Source organism: Coenobita brevimanus, chromosome 69 (assembly GCF_032717465.1).
Source record: "Coenobita brevimanus isolate Jiangsu-jjx chromosome 69, ASM3271746v2, whole genome shotgun sequence".
NCBI classification, from domain to species: Eukaryota; Metazoa; Arthropoda; class Malacostraca; order Decapoda; family Coenobitidae; genus Coenobita; species Coenobita brevimanus.
In genome coordinates this window covers 26,969,948-26,993,471 of record NC_137022.1, presented here as the reverse complement: position 1 = coordinate 26,993,471, position 23,524 = coordinate 26,969,948, and the positions used below count along the sequence as shown (strand labels likewise).

The following is a 23,524-nucleotide window of genomic DNA, read 5'->3' as shown; positions in this document are numbered from 1 at the left end:
ACAGAATGTTCAACTCGCTCCCGAAAGAAATCAGAGGAATCACAGACTGCTCAGTTGGCAAGTTCAAGCCCTAACACTGTGGAACATTGTCACTGAAGGCCAAGCAGGATGGGTGCATGAGAGCAACCAAGTAAAGCAACCAGGCAAGTAACTAAGTAACCCTTTCATTTACCAGGCGACCGAAATAATAGTTTTCTATGTTAAAGTTACCTTAAGATGGAATACTATTAAAAAACGGGAGACCATTTTATCCCTTCCTCGCAGTACCCTTCATGGTTAGCCTTCAGCGACAGTTTCCAGAGTGTAGAGGGTTGGGGTGGGGGAGGCGTGTACATTCCGCGTAGAGTTAGTTGGCAGGCAATGACACAGCCATCCCCACGTCATGCATGGCCCCAGACGGAGCGTGCATACCCCGTAGAGACTTCAAAAGGCGGTAGATAACGTGAAAGATAATGTGTGTGTGTGTGTGTGTGTGTGTGTGTGTGTGTGTGAGAGAGAGAGAGAGAGAGAGAGAGAGAGAGAGAGAGAGAGAGATTGTGTGCACGCGCGCTTATACTGTATATGTATTGTGTGTGCATGTGGGAGAGAGATTGTGTGCACGCGCGTATACATGTAATGTGTGTGCATGAGAGAGATTGTGTGTGTGTGTGTAAGAGCAGAGAGGGAGGAAGGGTGGGAAGGAGATTTTGTGTGCGTTTGTTTGTTTTAATTATAGCCACCCACGCCTTGCGAATAGACTGAAGGAGGGAAGTCAGTAAGGACTAAGGAGCCACATTATTGATCAGCCTCCTCCTGACGGTCATAGCTGGAGGTTGTCCCCCCCACCCCCCGTCACTCTGACACGTTAACTTATCCTCTTTCTCTCTCTCTCTCTCTCTCTCTCTCTCTCTCTCTCTCTCTCTCTCTCTCTCTCTCTCTCTCTCTCTCTCATGTATTCTTAGTGAGTGTTAACTTCATTCATTAAAAAGAGAGAGGAGGCGGGAGGGAGGGTGAAGTATTGAAGTAGTAACAGCTCAGTGTGTATTTCTCTTTAATTCTCATTTTTTTCTCTGCAATTCTTAGGTCCGTATCCTGGTCGGTTGAGGAATCTCCCAAACACCATTTCCTAAGCGATTTATTATTACATCTTACTTCCTTCTGTGTTACATAAATGCTTCCAATATCGTCATTCTCTGCATAAATAACGTAAAGAAGGATACTAACCACCCTAGGTCAAAAATAAATAGATATGGAAGCGGTGTTAGGGAGCTTCCTTAACTGAGGGTGACGAGAATGAGAAGACGAAACAAACAAAGTACAAACCTCACTGCTCAGTCTCCCTGTAGCTGTCGAAGAGGTAGGACGCGTAACCTAGCTTTTCCGTCCTTCCCCCCCCCCCCCTATTCCGTGTCTTATATGAGTGAGTATTATTATAACTGCTATACTACTGTCTATAACTTTAAACAGTTGACAACTAGGATTTCTATCATCTGAAAAAAAATCGTTAGTCAAAAATTCCTAGTTGTTACGAGATATTTTTTTTGAAGCCTTGGAATGCTTTTTTTTTTTTTTTTTTTCTAACGAGGCTTAAGGTCTCCTCTCAGGCAAAAGATTAAACACTAGACTAGAAAATGTTCCTTGTCACGAAGAAGTGCTTTGGGAAGGATGTAGAGCTGTAGCATTATCTTTTTCTGACAGAGCCTCTTGAAATAAACAGCAGAAAAGACAATAATCGCCTAATTTAAGCTACCTGTATGTCATTCATTCATTGCCAGACGCCATGTATCCCAAACGGGGTGGTCAAGGGCTTAGAGTTCATTGTTTTACAGGGAGGGGCACTAATCCTCCACCAACCCCACTTGACACGTAGGGAGAACGTTATGCCAACAGCATCTGGTGTTCCCAGGCGGTCACCCATCCAAGTACTAACCAGACCCAACGTTGCTTAACTTCGCTGATCGGACGGGAAGCGGTGTACTCAACGTGGCATGGCCGTAGCTCAGTGGCAGAACTGGACTCCTACGACTTTACATCCTTTCAATAGAACTCCTTCGTGACTAGCACAGTATTCTAGTGTTCATCTCTTGTCAATTCAGGATTCAAAATGGAGACATGGCAGTCTTACGCCTACAATGATCTTACTCTAACTTGGCCCTGATTTTCGTCCTTTTGCAGCTTATTTCACATAGTTCGGTGGCAGAAGACAGTGCTATGGCTCTACATCCTTTCGATAGCACTTCTTCGTGACTAGCATTGAATTCTAGTGTTAATTTCTTCCTACAGCTCTGTAATAGAGATGACAATATGCCAAGTTAGATTGAAGGCACTATAGTTAAAATGAAGAGTGGAAGGGTTAACTTAAAACTGCTATCTTTCCATGCATGCTTAGCTGTAACAAGGGGTTAGTCGGAGAATTTTGCGCTAGTCACTAAGTGCTTTGGAATTAATATAGAGCCCTTAAAACTGCCATCTCTCCTTGCATGCTCAGCTGGAACAAGAGATTAGAGGGAGAATTTGGCGCTAGTCACGAAGAAGTGCTATGGAATGAATAAAGAGTCGTAGTATTGTCTTCATCTGCTATTGGGCGTGGGGAAATAGCCTGCAAAATTACCAGAATCTACGCAAAGTTTAGGTGAGGGGTTAGTCACGAAGAAGTGCTATGGAAAGGATATAGAGTCATAGTATAGTCATATTCTGCCATCCATTACGGGAAGTGAAGTGTAAAATGAAGAAAATCTACACCATGTAAAATAATAAATAGGTATAATATAGAAGCGGACAAAGTAGAGGAGGGAAAATAATAAATGAATAAATTAAAGGAAGGGAGAAGAAAGAAAAAAGAAATATATGGCATAAAGACTTGAGGAAAAGAAAGAAAGGAAGGGAAAGAAAAAATGAAAACGGGAAAGGGGGACAGAATGGAAAGGAAAGAGAGAACTGGAAAGAGAACTGAAAAGCAAGAAAGAACGAGAAAGAGATATCTGGAAAGCAAGAAAGAACGGGAAGGAGAGAACTGGAAAGCAAGGAAGAACGGAAAAGAAAGAGAGAACTGGAAAGCAAGAAAGAACGGGAAAGTAGGAAAGAAAAAGAAAGAAAGAATGAATGAAAGAGCGGGAAAGAGAGGAAGAACAGGAAAGAAAGAATTAGAAATATTATGAAGTAACGTTGGACGAAAGATAGGACGGGAAAGAAAGAAAGAATGGGAAAGAAAAATAAGGAATGAATGAAAGAAAGCCTTAGAAATAAATGTTGGTGCAGTAGCTACGTGACCTGTTGATTAGCCGAGGTGGTGGTTATGCGGTAAGACGCGTGGTGCAGTCTAGAAGGACGCGGGATCGATTTCCGGCTGGGGTACGGAGTCATTTGGAGGCTTTTCGTGGCGTAAGTGGGGAAGGGACGATATCCAGGACAAGTCAAAGAGAAAAACATATAGACACTTTGAAAATCAAGATCAGGTCAAAGGGAAAAGAGTATTGACACTGAAATTCCAGATCGTCAAAGGGAAGAGTATAGACACTTTGAAAATCCAGATTAAGTCAAAGGGAAAAGAGTATAGACACTTTGAAAATCCAGATCAAGTCAAAGAGAAAAGAGTATAGACATTTTGAAAATCCAGATCAAGTCAAAGGGAAAGGAGCACAGTATAGACACTTTGAAAATCCAGATTAAGTCAAAGGGAAAAGAGTATAGACACTTTGAAAATCCAGATTAAGTCAAAGGGAAAAGAGTATAGACACTGAAAATCCAGATCAAGTCAAAGGGAAGAGTATAGACACTGAAAATCCAGATCAAGTCAAAGGGAAGAGTATAGACACTGAAAATCCAGGCCAAGTCAAAGTAATAAGAGTATAGACACTATAAATAAATAAGATTATGCGTGAAATTAACTACAGTTTATTCCATTTAATTTGGCGGAAATTTTCGTCCATTAGCATCATATTCCCGTAGTTCAACATCTTATTTCCCGTAGTTCAGTCATAAGACAATACTGCGACTCTTCATCCTTTCCATAGCGCTTCGTGTTATCTCTTGTCATGGTACAACATTCGGGATGGAGAGATTGCAGTTTTACGCAGTTAAAGTGAGCAGACTGTAGGCAGAGATTTCTCATCCTTTTGAGTATTATATTCCCTGCTTCAGTGACAATAAGACAATACTACGGCTTTACATGCTTTTCAGTAACATTGCTTTCGTGACTGCGACTCTTACGTCCTTTCCATGGCACGTCTGTGAGCGAACAGACCCATCAACAGCAGGCAAACAATTTCCCCAGTAGGGCCGTCCCGTGCAGTGAACTGTTCTCTTGCGCTGGGAAGTGTGGAGATTTGGTTTCCGGATGGACGCCGAATTTGTGTCCCCAGTTAACAGCGGCACCATAGTAGGCTCCTTGTCATCCTATTTGGTTATATGATTATCACCCAGTGTTGTAAATGGTGTCCTGGGTTGCCGGAAACCACTAGCCTGGTCGCTTAGTGCAGAGCCACCTGAAGTGGAGTGAAGAGTAATAAAAAGTGACAGGAAGAAATAGGAAGAGGCAGCACTACGTCAGATTAGTGTATGATGGTTGCCATCTACCATCACCAAGTTAGAGTGAGAAGAGTATAGTTAGCTGTTATGGAGCGGTGTGTGTGTGTGTGTGTGTGTGTGTGTGTGTGTGTGTGTGTGTGTGTGTGTGTGTGTGTGTGTGTGTGTGTGTGTGTGTGGAGTTTTAATTCGATTTTAACCAAATTTTGTGGAAAGGTTGAGGGTCCGCCCATAAGGAAACTTTATATATGTGCAGTATTAGGCTATCCCTAATCAGAGTCCGCTAACGTGTTTTTCACTTTAATCATCACCTGAGTATTTTATTCACTGTGATGAAGGATGATCTAGTAGGGAAGGTGTAAATGAAGGCTTTATCTAACCCCTCCAGTTCGCAGAGTCTCCTAAGATAAGCAAAATAATCTGGTAGTATCAGGAAATACTGCCTTTCCGAATCAGTGAAACGTTGTAAATAAATGAGCACAGATGTACACTAGCATCATTAATTAGAGGTGTCCACAGCGCATGACAGTCAGGTAGTGAAGGCAATGGTACCCCTATTTTTTCTTTCATTTTTACGGTATCGATGATTTTAACCCCACTTCGAGAAACCTGCTTTCATTGGGATGCATTATTTTCATGACTGTGACTGAGTTTCCCGGAGAGACTGTTAGCAGAGAATTATTTTGATGGTTAGTAGGTAACTATTTATCTTTTTGGAACATCACGGGCTAAATCTATTGAAAATTTCAGATGCCTTCGGAGACCTTCTGAATGATAATTTGGAGCTGTAGTTCATTCACTTCAACTAGGCAGAGATTTTCGTTCACTTCCAGCTTATTTCCCGTAGCTCAATGGCGGATAAGACAATACTACGGCCGTTTCCTTGCCACAGCACTGTTTCATGACTGGCACCATATTCTAGTGTTGATCTGTTGTTACAGGTCAACGTTCTAGATACAGACATGACACTTTTACGCCTAGTTAAAGTGTTCAGAGTACAGTGCACAAGATGTAACGTGTGGATCCAGAGGCCTCTCTCTCTCTCTCTCTCTACATATATATATATATATATATATATATATATATATATATATATATATATATATATATACTGTATTCGTGTTCTCACCAACACTCGTTTTCACTGCCTCACGTCTTTGTTTCTGTATAAATTGGCCTGATTATTCTATGCATGTAGACTCTTACTATTGAATGTTGTCACGAAATCCTCTACAAATTCAGTGTGATTTGTTACATCACTTCCTAGCACGATTGTACAGTCAGATATGAAACTCCCCTCGTCTCTCCTGCCTCTTCCATTATCGCTGACGTCATAAACACTTAAATGAACCTTGGTGAATGTACATTACTCACAGATAGATGGTCAGATGCAACTTTTTCTACTGTGGCACATTTCTGGGGTCATAGATGCATGAATGAAACGTAGTGGCCATCATCATCATTACGCTTATCATACTTGTACTATTATTATCATTATTGTTATTATTAGTGTTGTTTGTGTTATTTTTTATTATAATTATTTTTATATTTTTACGGTAGGACAATTAAAGCCTTCATTCAGGACACTGCAAACGAGAGAGAGAGAGAGAGAGAGAGAGAGAGAGAGAGAGAGAGAGAGAGAGAGAGAGAGGAAACGCGTCATTGGCATGAAAAGATTCGGTAATGATAATCTTTAATATTTTCAGAAAGGAGGGAGGAAGTGTAAAGAGAGAGGGTGGCGATGCTCAGACGGGGGTTGGCAGTGATGCGAGTAGTGTGCACCGTGCTACTGCTCACACTAGTCTACACACTCTCAGGTTAGTACACACACACACACACACACACACACACACACACACGACTTTATATACATTGCACCGGAACACGTACGCGCGCTCACAATTACGCACAAGGACACTCACACATTTGCACGCACATACAGGTACTTAACACACATACTACATACCGTACTGTCCTGTTCTGTGATATATATAAATCCTTCAAGCATCGCAGTACTCAGCACAGATAACGCACAAAAGGATACTAACCAGCCACATCCAAAAACAAATCGCTAGGGAAGTGGTGCTAGGGAGCTTCCATACCCGAAGAGATTGCGGGCCATAATTTTTCTGTTCATTCCTGCTACCTCCGGCCGATTTCACTCTTGCTCCTCTATAGACTCTTTCATCTGACGGAACTGGGCCACTCTTAACTGAATTTAACGTGAAATTCGGTAAGCCTTTGTTATCAAGTGGGAATGAGTCTTCTTGGTTATTAGTCAAATCAGCCCTCCAGTCTGACTAAACCTTGCCATCAACTGAACTGAAAGGGGTTTGGGATCTTTCTCAGATTTAAATTTAAAAAAAAGCACTAACTCGAAGAATCTCTCCCATACCAGACAAAATCTTCCAGATGTGACAAGACTAAATTAGTAGTAGTAGTAGTAGCAACAGCATTAGTAGTAGTAGTAATATTGTAGTAGTAGTAGTAGCAGCAACAGCATTAGTAGTAGCAGTAGTAGTAGTAGTTGCAACCCGAGGCTCATCTGGATGTGAACCCAGTGGAGTGCGGGCTGAAATTATCCTTCTCCTGTAGTCCACTATCCTAGTTTTGAGAGACAGTGATGGAGCTGAGGAACGTTTGTATGACCTGGCAGCGGAGCCACCCGGTCATAATGGGTGCTACCACGTGAAGGCGCTCCTCTCCAACCCCAGAATAATTCAGTAAAATAGCATCGTACTGTAGGGGTTAACCTGCCCTTCCAATATATTTCTGTGGCTTGTATTTGTAGCTGCCTTAGGAGCTTTCTGAACACCTCTTCCTTGGCGATTTATTTTGCCTGTTATATTTTGTATGTTACTGATGCAAAGTGTGTTACATTAGAAAGGCATAAGTAGAATTAGAGTATGTGTATTAATGCAAAATAAATCACTTAGGAAGAGGCGTTACGAACACTTATTAGCCATTAACCTTGTGACTTTATTATCCTTTCTGACCGTGCAGAAATGACCCTGGGAGGTGATCCACGTCCCACCCTTCATCTGGAACCTGTTCACGTCCAGGGTAAATGACATTCTCTCTCTCTCTCTCTCTCTCTCTCTCTCTCTCTCTCTCTCTCTCTCTCTCTCTCTCTCTCTCTCTCTCTCTCTCTCTCAGGTAGGACAGATATAGTATTGATTAAAGTCATTCAATACCATAATATTTTCATCCTAACTTGGCCCAGTTTTCGTCCTTCTGCATCTTATTCCACGTATCTTAGAGGCATAATAAGACAATACTACGGGTCTACATCCTTTCCATAGCACTTCTTGGTGAATCGCATCATATTCCTGGGTTAATCTGTCGCTTAACATTCACGATGGACAAAGAGCAGTATTAGGCCAAGTTAAAGTGAAAGGAGTATAGCATTCTTAGTCTAATAAAAATTGCTGGGAGAGAGTAAGCATTAAAATTAAGACAACATGGAATTTAACATATACAGGTATATGGTAGTCCGTAAAGAGCGCTGCACTAGAAACTCTCTTGTTGGTATCTCATGCATTGCGGGTACGGCTCAGTCTGCTGGTGTGGGCATGGAAGTGGCAGTGGGGTCGGGAAATAAATAAAATGTTGCAAGGTACTATGCATTTCGGGTACGGCTCAGTCTGCTGGTGTGGGTATGGGAGTGGCAATGGGGTCTTGAAATGAGTAAAGTGTTGCAGGGTAAACATTGACAACCCTGACTTAGCCATCCCCTCACCACATGACAAGCATCCCGGCGTAGTGTAAGAGGGAGGGTAATGTATGGTCAACCCTGTGTACCTGTAGTATAATTGTGTCACTTCCTCCTCCTACAGGCATGACCCTTGGAGGCGATTCACGGCACGCTGTCCATCAGGAACCCGTCAGCGTTCTAGGTGAGACAGAGAGAGAGAGTCTGTGTGTGTTGGACTGTTAGATGGTATGAAACGTGTTAAGTGTGGATGTGTATGCCTGTGAGGATTCGTGGAGCTTAAATGGTATGTTAATGAGTGTGTGGCCCATTCATCTAGGTGAACTTTGGTTAGTCTCTCCTGTTATTTTTTTTTACCCTACCTCATCCCAGTTTACTTGGGAAAAAAGGTATGGATTATGATGATGATGACGAATCAGGACTTAGATATAATAGCTTTTACCTGAAGCCCAGCATTTCTCTAATTCATTTAATATTAACATGTCACCACTCGGACACTAATACCCGTTCCCTGCAAGCAAACAGACCTCATATAACAAGCCACTCCCACAAATGCCATTACACCAGTCCTGAGTGGAACCGTCCCGGCCTGTATCAAGTATGGACGGTATTATGGTCCTTCTGTTTTATCGAGTCACTTTGGGTGTGGTTCCCTCAGGACTATGACCGCTAGCGATGCTGCCACTGGCCACATCTAGTCCAGGGAAACCAACATTCTCTTTTTTCATATGAATGGGACTCTTCAAAAAGTAGTTTATTTTATTTTTTCTCTTTTGACTTTTTTCCACACCACCCCCTAGGTAAAAGTCTAGGTGTGTGTGTGTGTGTGTGTGTGTGTGTGTGTGTGTGTGTGTGTGTGTGTGTGTGTTTAATAGAGGTTTCTCCAGTAGGAATTCACCTGGTTATGGTGGTCGCCGTCGTGTTTAGCTTGAAAAACTAATTCAGGATTGTTGACGAAACTATCGTTCCCGCGTGGAGAATAATCAAACGACTTCTTTTTTCAAGAGGAGCCTTTATGCCTGTTGCTTGTTGGGATGCAGTGTCAATCCAACAATTTCCGACGGTGTAATTCTGGTTCACCCAAGTTTCATCAAGATAAACAAATGATTGTTTGATCTGCCGCATTTTTCGAAAAAATCTCGTCCGAGCTGCAACGACATAACTCCTTTCCATAAGGAATTTGCGGCCATCAATCTGCAAACTTAAATCCAATTTGTAAGAGAACCTTGCGAAGGGACTCAATGCAGCCATTGAAAGAGATGGTTTCTTTGAGTTCTTCCCTTATTTTGTGCAATGTAGGGATGTCTTTCCTTTCGTAAAATGCCAAGACGGTTCTTATGAGTACACACTTGTCAGTCATCGAAATTCGTCACAGTTGGAAGGCGACTTTTTGTCGGTGAAGAGAATGCATGTTCTTCTGGAAAATCCTGTTTGCTACAAGCTTTATTTATTTCAGAGCAAATTCTCGTCACTGTCCTTTCACTAACGGTGGTGGCTTTGGCTGTTCGTGCAACTGATTTTGAGGGATCTGTTAATGGTCCTTTGTTTGCCTTTTCTTCTAAGAACTACTTATTCACATTGTAAATAATTTCTTTTGCATGGCTATGGAGAATACTAGAGGGAGTTGAAAGAGATGAGTTAATGGCGGGATATTGCTAATAAGTGCCCCGGGTCAGGCCGCATGACTTGCCGGCGTCGCAAAAACAGCCAAGTCTCGTGATGTGTATACAACAAAGTCACTGTTTTCATCCTCGAAAAGCGAATCATTCATGAAAACTATATCGATTTTTTGTAGGGATGAATCTATACAGGGTATCTGAAATACATTTGCAAGTTGCCAAGTGTTATGAAATTTATACAAAGTCACTGTTTTCATCCTCAAAAAGCAAATTATTCATAAGAACTATATAGCTTTTTTATAGAAATGGATCTCTACAGAGTATTTGAAATACATATACAAGTAGTTAATAGCTAAAAATATGAAATTTATTATTTGTAATTAACGATTTGGCATTTACGCATTCTTTACATTCATTAGCCGACTCGCAACAAAAGTGATTTGATAGAAATACCATAGTGCCGAAGCTATAGCGTATTAGGGTGTCTCACCTAGGGCCGCTGGACCTCAGGGAACGGGCTGTGAAATCATATATCTATGTCTATATCTATCTATCTATCTATCCATAGGTAGATAGGTAGATAGATACATAGATATATAAGTATATCATCATCAGCCATTGCAGGTCCACTGTTGTAGAAAGGCCTCCCCCAACCTTTTCCTCGAATAATGACTGAGTCAATGTCTGCAACGTTTTGCCTGCAGACTTCTCTATCTTATCTCTCCATCTCTCGTCTGGCCTTTTTCTGCTGCGCTTACAATCTCTGGGAGTCCAGTCAGTCAGCCTCTTGCTCCATTGGTCATCCCTTACTCATGCTACATGACTACCCATCTCCGTTCCTGTTCTTTTATAACTTCTATAATGTCTTTGACTTTAGTCTGCTCTCTCACCCAAGTTGATCTTTTCCTGTACCGTAAAGATATTCCCGGATTGTCCTTCCCATTACTCTGTGAAGACGAATTAGTTGTTTTTCCATCGGTTTTGTCAGTTTCCAAGTCTCAACCGTACGTCATAGCTAGAAACATACATTCGTTATACACTTTTCGTTTCATGCGTATTGGCAAGCTACATTTCATGATGTCTCTATGTTTACAGAAAACTTTTCATCCAATTGTAATGCGTCTCTACTTCGCGTCATGATAGTTTTAGTATTTACCCCAAGTAACTGTACTCCTTGACTTCTTCAAGAATTTCCTCACTGATTATGATGACGCTCTTTGGTGTATTTGGATTAAACAGTAGTTTTACTCTGGTTCATCTTTAGCCCTCTTTGGAAACTTTCTCTTTTCAGGTCACTTAACATTTCTTGCAATGTCTCTGCAGTTTCTGGGACAGTGTCATCTGGAAATCTTAAATGGTTTAGCTTTTCTCCATCTATGTTTACTCCTTTATTTTCCAAGTCTAGCTTTCTAAAAATACTTTCTAGGGATGCTGTAAGTAATTTTGGTGAAATTGTATCTCCATGGGGCACACCCGTCTCATTCTTATTTTTCTCCGAGTCTTTGTGTATTTAACGGTAGCATATCCCACTGTATATACGTTTCCAAGCAGTTTTACAGTTTACTCATTTACTCCTTGTTCTCGCAATGAATTTATAATTGCTATGTGCTCCAGTAAATCGAAAACCTTTTCACAGTAAACAAAACCCAAGCACAGTGGTTTAGTGTATTCTGTAATTTTCTCTGTTAGCCGATTCATTGCGTGTTATGATCAGTAGTCCAGTACCCACTTCGGAGTCCTGCCTGTTCGCGAGGTTGGTCTTCTAAATCTGTTGCTATTCTGTTCGTAAGGACTTTAGTGAAAAGTTTGTAAATAGTTGAAAATAAGCTAATGGATTGATAGGTACTAAGATCTTTTGAGTTGCCTTTTTTGCAAAGCAAAATAACTGTTGCATTACACCATGTTTGGGGAAACTTCTTCTGTTGTATGCACTGAGTAAACAAGTGGGCGAGCCTGCTTTGTACTTCTACTCTTGCATCCAACAGTATATAAATCAGCTTCAGTTTCATCCTCTCCTGGGGCCTTCCCTCTTTTCATAGTTTTAAGAGAAACGTTTACTTCGTCTGGTGTTACCTCGAGCATTTCACTTGTGTCAGCAGGAAAGTTAGCTGTTGGTACTGTTGTCTTTGATGCATACAGTTCTTTGTAAAATTATTCAGCTCATCACCATCCTATCACTGCATTTAATGACGTCACCGTTTTTTGTCTTTCAGTGATATAATTTGTTGCTTTCCTAGTGCCATTTTACTACGGACTTGTTTCAGACTTTTTCCTTTTTTTTAATGGTTTCTTTGATCAGATCCATGTTTCTCTTTCTTTGTTCTTACTCTCTGTCTCATGTTGATAAGCTTATTGAATTCCGCTCTTTCAGTTTCATATTTCTTTGTGTTTACTTTTATCACCTTTCATATATATGCGCGCACTTTGAGGGGAATCACCTGGTAGACGATTCTCTTTCACAGGTGTCTGCGTTGGCATGCCCAATAATTTACACACACTGAAAGCAAAATTTTTTTTTTTTTTTTTTTTTTTTTTTTTTTTTTTTGAGCGAGACTGATTTACAGTAGGAGCAGTAGTAAAGCAAAATATGGAAATGTTTTTTTCATGTTTGGGCCAGACTGTGAAATACAGTAGGAGCTGCAGCAGCTGTAGTTGTAGTAGTAGTAGTAGTATTAGGAAGAGGAGGAGCAGCAGCAGCAGCAGCAGCGGTTGTGGTGGTGGTAGTAGTAGTAGTAATAGTAGTAGCAGTAGTAATAATAACAGCAGCAGTAGTCTGGCAGTAGTAGTAGTTGTTGGAGTTCTTTTTTATTTTCTTGTAGCCCCAGGTTCATGTGAAACGTGAACCCGGGCTCAATATGACCTTGTCGTGCAGTTCACCATCCTCCAGTTATGGGATAGGTAAGTACGATTAGTTCAGGGGCGTTTGTATAAGCAGGCAGTTGAGCGACCTAATTATGTCGGTGCCACCACATGAAGGCTTCCCCTCTCCGGCACCAGTGAACCGAGAACAGTCAACAACAATCAGTCCTGTGTTTTAAGTGACAGGGGCGGCTCCGTAGCAACTCTCCCTAAGCGACTTGTTCTGCATATTACACTTCAACATTCTCCTCCGTGCTATTTCTGTAATCTTAAAATCGACGTATTTTGAGTATCATACAAGAGGATATTGAGGTGTATTGTGCAGAATAAATAGCTGTGGAAATGGTGCTACGAAGTCACTAGGAATGCAGACCCATGTCATCTTCTGTGGGTCGTGTTACAGGGATAGTTTGGGAGTTAACGACCTTCATTTTTTACTGAAGGTGCTGGAGACATGAGAGGGACGCCTTCATGCGGTGGCACTGATATAACTGGGCGTCTCCAGTGCCCCGTTATACAAACATCCCTAAACTCCCTCTTTATCCCCCGAAAGGAGGAGGATGGACTGCAGAAATGTAGCTTCTTGCCGCAGTCCACTGGGTTCACATTTAGTCGAGTCTGGGGCTGCAACTATCTAATTTGGCCTAAAATTGTCGTCTCTCCATCCTGAATACTGAATTTTTACATTAAGCAATAGAGTATGAGGCTAGTCACGAAGAAGTGCTATGGAAAAGATGTAGAACCGTAGTACTGTCTCTTTTCTGTCAATGAGTAAAGTTAAATAAGGTGCAAAATGAAGTCACGAAGAAGTGCTATGGAAAGGATGCAGAGCCGTGGTGTTTTCTTTAATCTGTCATGAGCAAAGGACGATAATCTGGGCTAAGTTAAAGTGAAAAGGGTATCGTTGGTTGGCATAAATTTAATCTTTTTTTTTCTTCTTCCTCCTCCTCTTCTTCTTGTGGACAGAGAGGCAGGATGGTGTGGGTGAGACAAAAGACAGAAGAGGACCACCGCCTCTCATCCTCGTCTTAGGAGCCTACCCACGTACCGGATCGTCCTACCTTGGTCAGTAGTATGAGTAGTAGTAATAGCAGTAGTAGTTGTAAGTGGTAGCAGTAATAATAATGGTGCTGGTAGTAGTAGCAGTTGCAACCCAGGCTCATTTTAAAGTAAACCTGATGTAGGCCTACTGCGGGTTTACCGCCCTTCGGTCCACAATCCTCCTTTCAGGGGGCTAGGGAGGTAATTGAGGAAGGTGTATATGACAATATAATCTCCAGAATATTGCTGAATTATCAATAAAAACTTTCGGTCAGTAAACCCCTCCTACAATTGCTAATTTAATTTCCTTAGAATGTCGACACACAATCAGAATTTACTCGAAACAGTATCAGCTTTCAAGATTATCGCAGAAATGTTGATGAAATCTCTTGATCATTAACTACACTCTTGATTTTGACAATCAAAAAGTGTCGCCTCCTTCTTAAATGTTGAGGTTTAGCAAGTGATTACACGACTATGATGCTAATCACGAGAGAGTGCTGTGGAAGGGATGTAGAGCTGCAGTATTGTGTTTTTCTGCTACTGAGCTGCATGACTTTAGCTGCACAAGGTCGAAAATCTGGGCAAAGGTAAGGTGAAAAGGATATAGATATTTTACCAATAACCATCGAAATCTGGCGGTAGATAGGCGTGATTATCTCGATTTGAACACTTGCGAGTTTTGACTGCAAGGAAGGTAAGAATGTCGACTTTGATAATTTTCGTAGCATCAACATCAATCGCTTTTAAAAACAAATAAATATCGTGTGAAAATAACGTTGACATAATATCAAGTACTTGCTGAACAATATTATACTTTGATTTAGTTATGAATGAGGAAAATAAATGGCATTTCGCAAACGCTTTGAAAACATGGGCGGTCTTCCATATTGTGCTTTCCTTGTTTACGGCTAAATCAAAGCATATCATTGTTCAGCAGGTATTCAGTATTAAGACCTTTTCACTCGATATTTTTTTTTTTACACGCGATTTTTCCTACTACTACGAGAGCTCTATTAATTCCTGAAAGTTTCGTCTTCCTTGTAGCCCCAAAACTTCGCAAGTGACTAAACTGGCAGCCTAACCCACCATCGCTGCAGTTTATATAATTATACTGTACAGCACTAATGGGAGGTGATGGGTGTCGATTCTCCCACCCCATATTTTTTTTTTTGTACCTTTTTTCTCCTGGTTATGGGTGTCGATTCTCCCACCCTTTTTTTTTTTTTTTTTTTTGTACCGTTTTTCTCCTGGTGGTGGGTGTCGATTCTCCCACCCCATTTTTTTTTTTCTTTTTTTTCCTGCTGGTGGATGTCGAGTCTTCCACCCCACTTTTTTTTTTTAATTTGCTATTGTTTCCTGGTTTCCGGAAAGGGTCCCCCCCCCCTTTTTGTGTTAGTAGTAGTAGTAATTGTTGTTCTTGTGATGGTGGTGAATTCAGGGTCATGCGAACGCAAACTCAGTGAGCCACAGGTTGAAGTTACCGGTGTCCTAATGGTATAAATAATGGCTGGAAGAATATCAAGCCATAATTAGCAAAATGTGCTAAGCAAAAGGCGCCAGAAAGTCTCCCAGACCAACGAAAATACAGACCTTGGACAATTTTGAGTCGAATTTGGCTTTTATTGTGGTGCTGGAGAGAGGTACCTTCATGTGGTAGCACCGATATAGCTGTGTACCTCCACCACACGGTTATACAAACGTCTTTCAACTCATCTCTATCTCCTAAAAGGAGGATGGTGGACTGCAAGAGGAGGGCTACCATGGCCTACTGTCCACTTGGTTCACGTTTCAGATGAACCTGGGGTTTCAGACAACAACTGCTACTATTGTGGTTCAGATTTTGTTGTGAATGACACATTTTCAGGGTTTTAAAAAATAAATCAACCAACACTAGCACAAGAAGCATAACTCCAACCACTAACCACATCGCCACAACTACCACCACCAGGTGCTCTACTCTCCAGCCCCCGTGGTGCCAGCTACCTGTACGAGCCTCTGGTTAACCTGCCGGTGATGCTCCGCTCTGAATACACCAGGCTCATTCCTACAGGTGAAAGATAATAAGAGACAGAGTCAGCTAGACAGTTTGGTCAGGTGCCGATTTTGGATAAGCTATAGAGGTCAAGGCATTTTAGAGTAAAATTTGTCATACAGTTTAGTTAAGATAATTCAAGGGTGATGATTTCAAAGTTGTTGTATGACATTCACTGTTTTTTGTCGTTATTACAGGACAACTTATTTACGAGTCACTGCCAGAATTGCATTTTTATGCTAAATTGCATGCATTCTATACAGATTAGGGCTCAAGCCTGATTGAATGAAGGATCCTCAAACAGAATTGGGATCAGATCAATCATAAAAACACTAATGGAATGTTTATTGAAGGGAAAGGCAATGACTTCTTTTATTTATTTATGTATTTTTTTTGTGTTATCTTTGACACTGACACATTCTGCTCTACATCGGCATATTCCAGTACTGTACAAGGCATATTTGACTTGCGACAGCCACGGCGGTGGGTCATACATGTGGTGGGAGGTATTCCTCTACTACTTCTCCTGAACAAGGTCTTCCTTGCTTAATCAACCGAATTAGCATTAGGGACATTATACACAATGCAGATGAATTTTTCCACGTGGGCAAGTGTGTCTGGTGTTAACGGGTCCTTCTCAAGTCCCTGTAATAGTTCAGGATGACGTGTGAATACTGACAGTGCTGTCCAGCTAAGTATGATGTGATGTGTGAGCCTGTCAAAGCATGAAAGGCTAACAAGGACAGCGCCATTCATCGCTGAAGTTCAAAGATACTACTATGTCATTCACTGGTATATATTTTGGTGCTTTGGCAGTTCCAGCTTTCATTATTATCTCCTTATTTATCGTAGGACTGTGGGCCATAAGCAATAACAGCACATCCGTGTCACGGGACCAAACATCAACAGTATCAAAATAAGTATCCATGCAGTGAAGAATGATCCGCGTATCTGCATCCTCATGTGTACTTCTCAGATCATTTATGTCAATATCTTTCTGGTTGCTAAGCACATCACATTTTTTGGGTTCACCAGCTGTGATGATACATTTATCTGCTGGAGCATTTGCAATCAGTTCCCGAGACAAGAAATTGGCCAGATCAGCTTTGTTCTGGCAGTCACTGAGGAAACCATCTCAGTCATTGGGTACTGGCACATCACCATGATCAGTTACCGTACGGATGACTTTGCCTTTCTTCCTTTTTATTCTTGTACTTTCTTTTATGGTGACTTGGTCATACCTGTCAAAAACAGCATCTATCCTAGAAAATTGCTGACCATACCCAAACACAGATGCATTGAATATATTCGAGAATTCTCCAAATGTTCCTGCATGAAGAATTTGAGGTTTTCCTAGTGAATGGACTGAACCTTGTCCATCAATGACAAGAGTGGCATTTTTGGGATTTTATATTCTTCACTGCAGCTTATGCCTTTCAACAATTCATCCATCAAGATATACTTTTTTCCCTTCTTTCAGACTTCCATCTATTTGTGCTAGTGATAAAGGCACAGGGGGCAGCTCATGCTAATATAATATCAAGCTCAACATTCCTTCCTGCTGAATAGCTGATCAGTAGCCTCTGCAGATCAGACCTGTCTGCTTTCACAAGTGATATTTGGGTATCATGTTTTGTAACATCATATAATTTGGCAAATATTGCAGGATTACTTCTCATCGGAACGTGGAATTTCTTATCTATGAATCCTTCTTGTGGTGGAAGGAGCCTGTCATGGGTGTAAGTCTGATCTTTGCCCAGGTTTTCAACATTTAAGAGAGTTTCTTTAAGTTCATCTGTAGCCCGGTCTTGTGTTTCAGTGCTGACAAGCTCACCAGAGGTTTCATCAGAGAAGACTCCAGAGGCACCAAGCTTCTCAATGACTGTTTTTAGCCTGAGTATCTTGTCTTCGTCTTTCCATGCTGGACTCTTTGTGAGCAGTGGCATGTCCAGGATCGATTCCAAACATCTCTGTGGTATCTTTTGAGATTTGAGACCTCAGATTAAAGGACAAGACCCATCTGGTGAGGGCAGTCAGACTTCTAGTGATTCCGAGAATTCCACCGCCACTTTTTCCAACATCATTTAATCATTCTAGACTTTGGCCAGGGGACACTTGGTTGAACTACATTTCTACAATCCTAACAACAAAGTTTCCATTCATGAATTCCTGCTCAGCTCCTGGAGGTAGCACTTGCATTTGTGTTGTGTCCACTGTGCCATATATTGCATAGTTTGTATGTCCGAAGCGCTGGAAATAAGGGAGCATCTCCGTGAAGGAACTGAGATGTAGATCCCAGATGCCATCTTTGTCGGCACGGGTAAACTTGAGGAGAATGTTGTCCATGTGTAGGGACGTAAACCAAAAGGCATAATTTGCATTCCGACACTTTTCATGTTCAAATGCCCCAAGTTGTTACAATATCATTAAATATGTGCTTATACTCGTTACATACAGTATTATGTTGTCCATGTCTTTAGTTTGTCAGTAAAATGGTTTAATACTTGTTTGAAAAGAAAAAAAACATACAAGATCCATCTAAAAATTTGATAGAATTGGCCATATTCTATATCAGTCCACGAAAACAATGCCATTATCGCTAAAATGGCACCTTTTTTAGAATGGGCTCTCCTGTGCTAATGACAAAAAATAGAGAATGTCATACAACAGATTTGGAATCAGCACCCTTGAATTATATCAAGTGTAGGTCAAATTCTGCTCTGAAATGCCGTGCATTTTTTTTTTTTTTTTTTTTAGAACGACCAATCGACATTTTTTGCACCTGACTAATTTGACCAGATTGGAACGAATGCTGGTGGAAGGTTAAGGATTAGGCAAGGCTGAAGTAACTTAATCATTAATCTGCTGAAGGTGAAGGTCGCATTCACACCTATACACACACACACACACACACACACACACACACACACACACATATATATATATATATATATATATATATATATACCTTATATATTATATTGTAGTATATTATATTATACATTAACTTCTACAAAATTAAAGTGATAGGAAACGATGGCCTAACTGTGGGTGTCGGGGTAGGGTGTGGGAGAGTGCATACAATATGATGGACATTGCAGGCTGGGTGATACTGGCACTGTGCATTTAATATTTTATATATATATATATATATATATATATATATATATATATATATATATATATATATATATATAAGTAGGAAGATGAGGAGGAGCAGGAGGCAGGGGGGAGAATGATGATATTAATGTAATTATTTAATGTTTGTATGTGCTTGCTTTTCATCTTGCAATATAGTGTAGGTAAAATTGGATGCATAATCTCTGTCTGTCTCAGAGCACGTGCAAGCGGCAGTGCAGCGGATGTTTCTATGTCAATACAGCAGTGTCAAGTACCTATTCCATCCACGCCCTGCGTCTAATATTATTATGAAGCCGCCGTTAACAGGTTTGTGTGTGGATGTGGATACGTGTGTGTGTGTGTGTGTGTGTGTGTGTGTGTTTTACTTTCACTCTAGCTATCTTGTTATAAATTTCCTTAGTACAGTCTCTCTCTCTCTCCTGTATGCTAACCTTGATATTACGCTGGTGGCACAGGTCTGAGGAAGGAACAGATGATGTCAGCCGAGAGGGCATGTGAGGTCGCCAGTCCTCGGGTCATCAAGTTGGTGAGGGCAAGGTTAGGTCAGGTCACGCCTCTGTTGCAACCCTCCGCCTGGGCAGACCTCACCAACAGGATTAAAAACAGTGAAGGCAACGGCAACAACAGTATAAACAACAGTGACAACAGTATAAGCAACCCAGGCATCAATTTCAAGATAATATACTTGGTGCGTGACCCCCGTGCCATCCTCACTTCCATCTACGAGCGAAAAGAGGACTTCATCAGGGAGCGACAGGACCCGAAAGCTCTGTGCGAGTTCCTGAACAGCGACTTGGAGGAGCTGGAGGCCTTGGGTGCGGAGCAGGAGAGGGTGAAGGTGTTGCGCTACGAGGACATGGTGGCAGATCAGAAGTCAGCGCGGGGACTCCTCGCTTTCGTTAATGTCCCCGTGACTGAAGAAGTTAGCCTGTTCTTGATCAAGCACAGAAAGAATAACACCGAGCATGTGAATCGTAACAACTATTACTCCACCTTCAAGAGGTTCAACAAGCCTGTCGAGCGGTGGCGGTGGCAGCTTCCGAAGGACATCAGGCGCCAGGTGGAGATCGAGTGTCGTAAGGTGCTCCTCCACTTCAGTTATGACCTCGACACCACACATGACAACTATTAGTCTTTACTGGAAGGACAAGGGATGGGGAGTGCAGATGCTTCCTATAACCCTGTTCTACCTTCAAAATAATAATAATAATAATAATAATGTTATGAGAGGAAATTTATTTGAACTATATATTCATTTACTTTCTCACGGGAAGGACAAAGAATAAAGAGTGTAAAGCTTCCCATTCTTGTGTTCTTCCAATAAAAAAAATGTTAGTTATGAGAAAATGTAGACAGAGCTTGTTTATCTTTTCAGGAGGGACAAAGGATGGAGAATGCTGATACTTCCCATTTGTTTGTTCTTCCTTTAAAAAGTTTGGGGGGATATTTACTTTTTTTTTCTTAATAGGAAGGACGAGGAATGGAAAGTGCTGCAGGTATACACTTCCCATATCTCTCGTTCTTCCTATAAATCGAAAGCTAAGTTACGAGAGGGTTTTGAACTCAGGTTTTCCCCACTTGTAAATATAATCTTTTTTGCAGGACGAGTAGGACAGAAGAGTATACAATCTTTTCTTATCTCTAGTTCGTCCTGTCAAATCAAACTGCTATAATTTCCTCGTAACTATAATTTTTACAAGATATATAAGAAGCAAGGGAATTTTCTGCACTGGTTTTCCCTTGCCCCTCGTACAGAAAGAAATACTTGGTTATTGCAGGGATGGAGGGGACGAGGTAGACCGAGAATGAGATGAGGGATGGGGTGGAGAGGTATATGAGAAAGGACTGTGTGAGTTACATAGACAGCTTTGTGACAGAGGATATGGTGATATGGGGGCGAATGGTTTGTAGCTACCCCTTCCGGGACTAAGGTGTCTAGCAATAAATAGACTGACATGATAGATAAATAGACCTATAGATGAACAGATGATAGACAGAAACAAACAGATAGACAGGTAGATGATAGATAGGCAAGGGATGGGAAACGCCTTCACGCTGTGACACTAAATTAACAGGGCAGCCAATTATGAAAACGTCCCTCAAATCCCTATTCCCCGAAAGGCGGATGGTGTATAGCTGTAAGGTAACTTCATCCTGCAGTCCACTGGGTTGACGTTCGGATGAGCCTGGGGTCACAACAACAAGTCATATCAACACACCGCCATGCTCAACCAAAATTATGAAATTTCATATCATATATGTAAATGTGTTGAATTTATAATCATGCTAAGACATAAGGCTATTGCTTTTCCAAGTAATGATTCCCAAGCATCAGAAGTGCCTCTTCCGCTGCAACGCTTTTGTTTGTGTCTGTATTTATGTCCGATTTATGGCAGTCTCGGATTTATTACTGTTAGGCTTATTGTTAACGCTTACAGTATGATAATCTTTATTCCAGTCCTCTTTGTTTTGTATTTTGGGTGTCAGTATTAAACTTTAAGGATGGTTTGAGGAATGATGTGTTGTATTAGCGTCAAAAATAAAGATGAATCAATGACAACGCACTGAACGAAGGTCGGAGCCATGATGGGTACCACTGACGTTCAGCATTTCAAGGTTTTACGTTTTATGCTTCATTTTATCGTCTGTTAAATATACTGCAGTACACGGAACTTAAAAATGATAATCACACTTTTTTTTTTTTTTTTAATGAAATACCTTCACATATACATTCAAAATATAACATGGCCTTCCTGTTGGTCCCCAGTGTAATATGCCTCAGGTGGATGTTTGTTTATACGTTCACTAGAGGATAAAATCTCGGAGGGCTGACATGAATATCCAGAGGAACAGGAGTGGTGTTGAAAGGTATCCGTGCAGTCAGAAGGTGACATTTACGCTGTTTCGTGGCGTTACAAAAAACACCTTTTTTTTTTTTTATGTGTCCGACACTGGGCATGGGCTTCACAGCCTGCACTCAAGGCCCAGTAGTCCTCCTACATACCATGCACCTCTACATGTCACCACTTCGGCGTTAACACCCACCGTCCATATTGAATACAGGACTGATGAATTGGTATTAACGGGGGTATTTTTACGACATGTCGGCGGGTCTTCTGGTAGATTGGTAAAGTCTGCTTTTATGAAATTCAAATCCTTAAACTTCCCTGTCCCAGCGGGGATTTGAACCTGGGTCCGGTAGGACTGCAGGCCACCTCTCTACCGATTGAGCCACCGCCTCTCTACACTAAATAATCCTGAAAATGCTTGGTCAGTTTTATATGGAAACACACACACACACACACACACACACAATGAGGTTTATATCTCCCTCAGTCTGGTGATACTTTTTTTTTACTGTCTTCTTGCAGTCTCGGGAGATTTTACCCAGTTTCGGGGACACCTTTCAGACTGGAGATGTTTTATCGTCCTCATAAAGCCTTTCATGTGTTTTATAGTCATCATTCATCTTTTCAGTGTTTAAAGCCATCGTTAAACAGATTTCTATATTCCATAATTACCCCTTTCATTGCGGGAGGCCTTTCCTGAATTGAATATAATTATCTGTTGACAGTGAAAAATACGAATGTCATTGCTGTAACTAAACAACGGGAAAGTACATATATCTTTTCAGTACTTGATATGGCGAGAGATTCGGGGGTTTGGGTGGTTTTAGGTACTGTACTCTTTTTACTTTAACTAGGCCTAAAATTGCAATCTCTCCACCTTGAATCCCGAGTTGTAACAAAACAGTCATGGTGCTAGTCACGAAGAAGTGCTGTGGAATGGATGTGCAGCACTGTCATTTTCTGTCACTGAGTTACGTGAAATTTGGAGCAAAAGGACTTAACTAAGCCTAAAATTGCAATCTCCACCTTGAATCCCGAGTTGTAACAGAACACTAGAATGGTGCTAGTCACGAAGAAGTGCTGTGGAATGGATGTACAGCCTTAGCACTCATTTTTTGTCACTGGGCTACGTGAAAAATGCAGCACGAGGACGAAAATCTGGGATAATTTAACAAGGAACTACATCGTCGTTTACCAAATGCCAAGATTCAGTTTTCTCCACATGGGCTACAAATACTGCAACAATTTTTTTTTATTTAATGTATTATTCATTTATTTATTTTTACCGTGACCTTTCGACTAATTTTGTATAAGTACTGTAAATGGACTTCGCAAAAAAATATATATATATGCTCTCTTGGAATTCGCTTATATTTCTGCCAGTGTTTCTATTTTAAGCCACTTTCGTTTGATATACTTCGTTTATATTGCAATTAGCTAATCACAACAATTACGGGTCCAGTTGATAAGCCAGTTATGTGCCCTTGGAATATTTATACTTTCACTGGCTTAATTTCTCTCTCTCTCTCTCTCTCTCTCTCTCTCTCTCTCTCTCTCTCTCTCTCTCTCTCTTTTTCAACTGCAGCAATCAGATGACGTATTTTTGATCTGGCTGTGTCCATACGATTTATTTTGACGTAGGAGATACTATTTAAAACTATAAATAGAAAGCACTGTCCTAACCCTTCAGTACCAGAGCTGTATCCCTAACTTGGTTAAAATCGTCAGGAGATAAACTTCATCGTATTTAACTACAAAAGCATTT

The 23,524-nt window shown here is 41.1% G+C and overlaps 1 protein-coding gene and 1 non-coding gene across 2 annotated transcripts; one reads left to right on the top strand and one right to left on the bottom strand.

Annotated features, from left to right (window-relative positions):
* Positions 1-1,860: 1,860 nt before the first annotated feature.
* On the bottom strand, positions 1,861-1,979 carry LOC145406239 (5S ribosomal RNA). Its single transcript, XR_013898514.1, has one exon. It is a non-coding gene; the product is annotated as a 5S ribosomal RNA (ribosomal RNA).
* Positions 1,980-19,385: 17,406 nt separating this feature from the next.
* On the top strand, positions 19,386-20,042 carry LOC145406169 (carbohydrate sulfotransferase 3-like). Its single transcript, XM_080277366.1, has one exon. The coding sequence runs from the start codon at positions 19,386-19,388 to the stop codon at positions 20,040-20,042; it is 657 nt and encodes a 218-aa protein (XP_080133492.1).
* The last annotated feature ends 3,482 nt before the right edge of the window (positions 20,043-23,524 follow it).

What these genes read in the sequence shown, in the direction of transcription:
- LOC145406169 (XM_080277366.1), top strand. Translation starts at nt 19,386, where the DNA reads ATGTCAGCCGAGAGGGCATGTGAGGTCGCCAGTCCTCGGGTCATCAAG.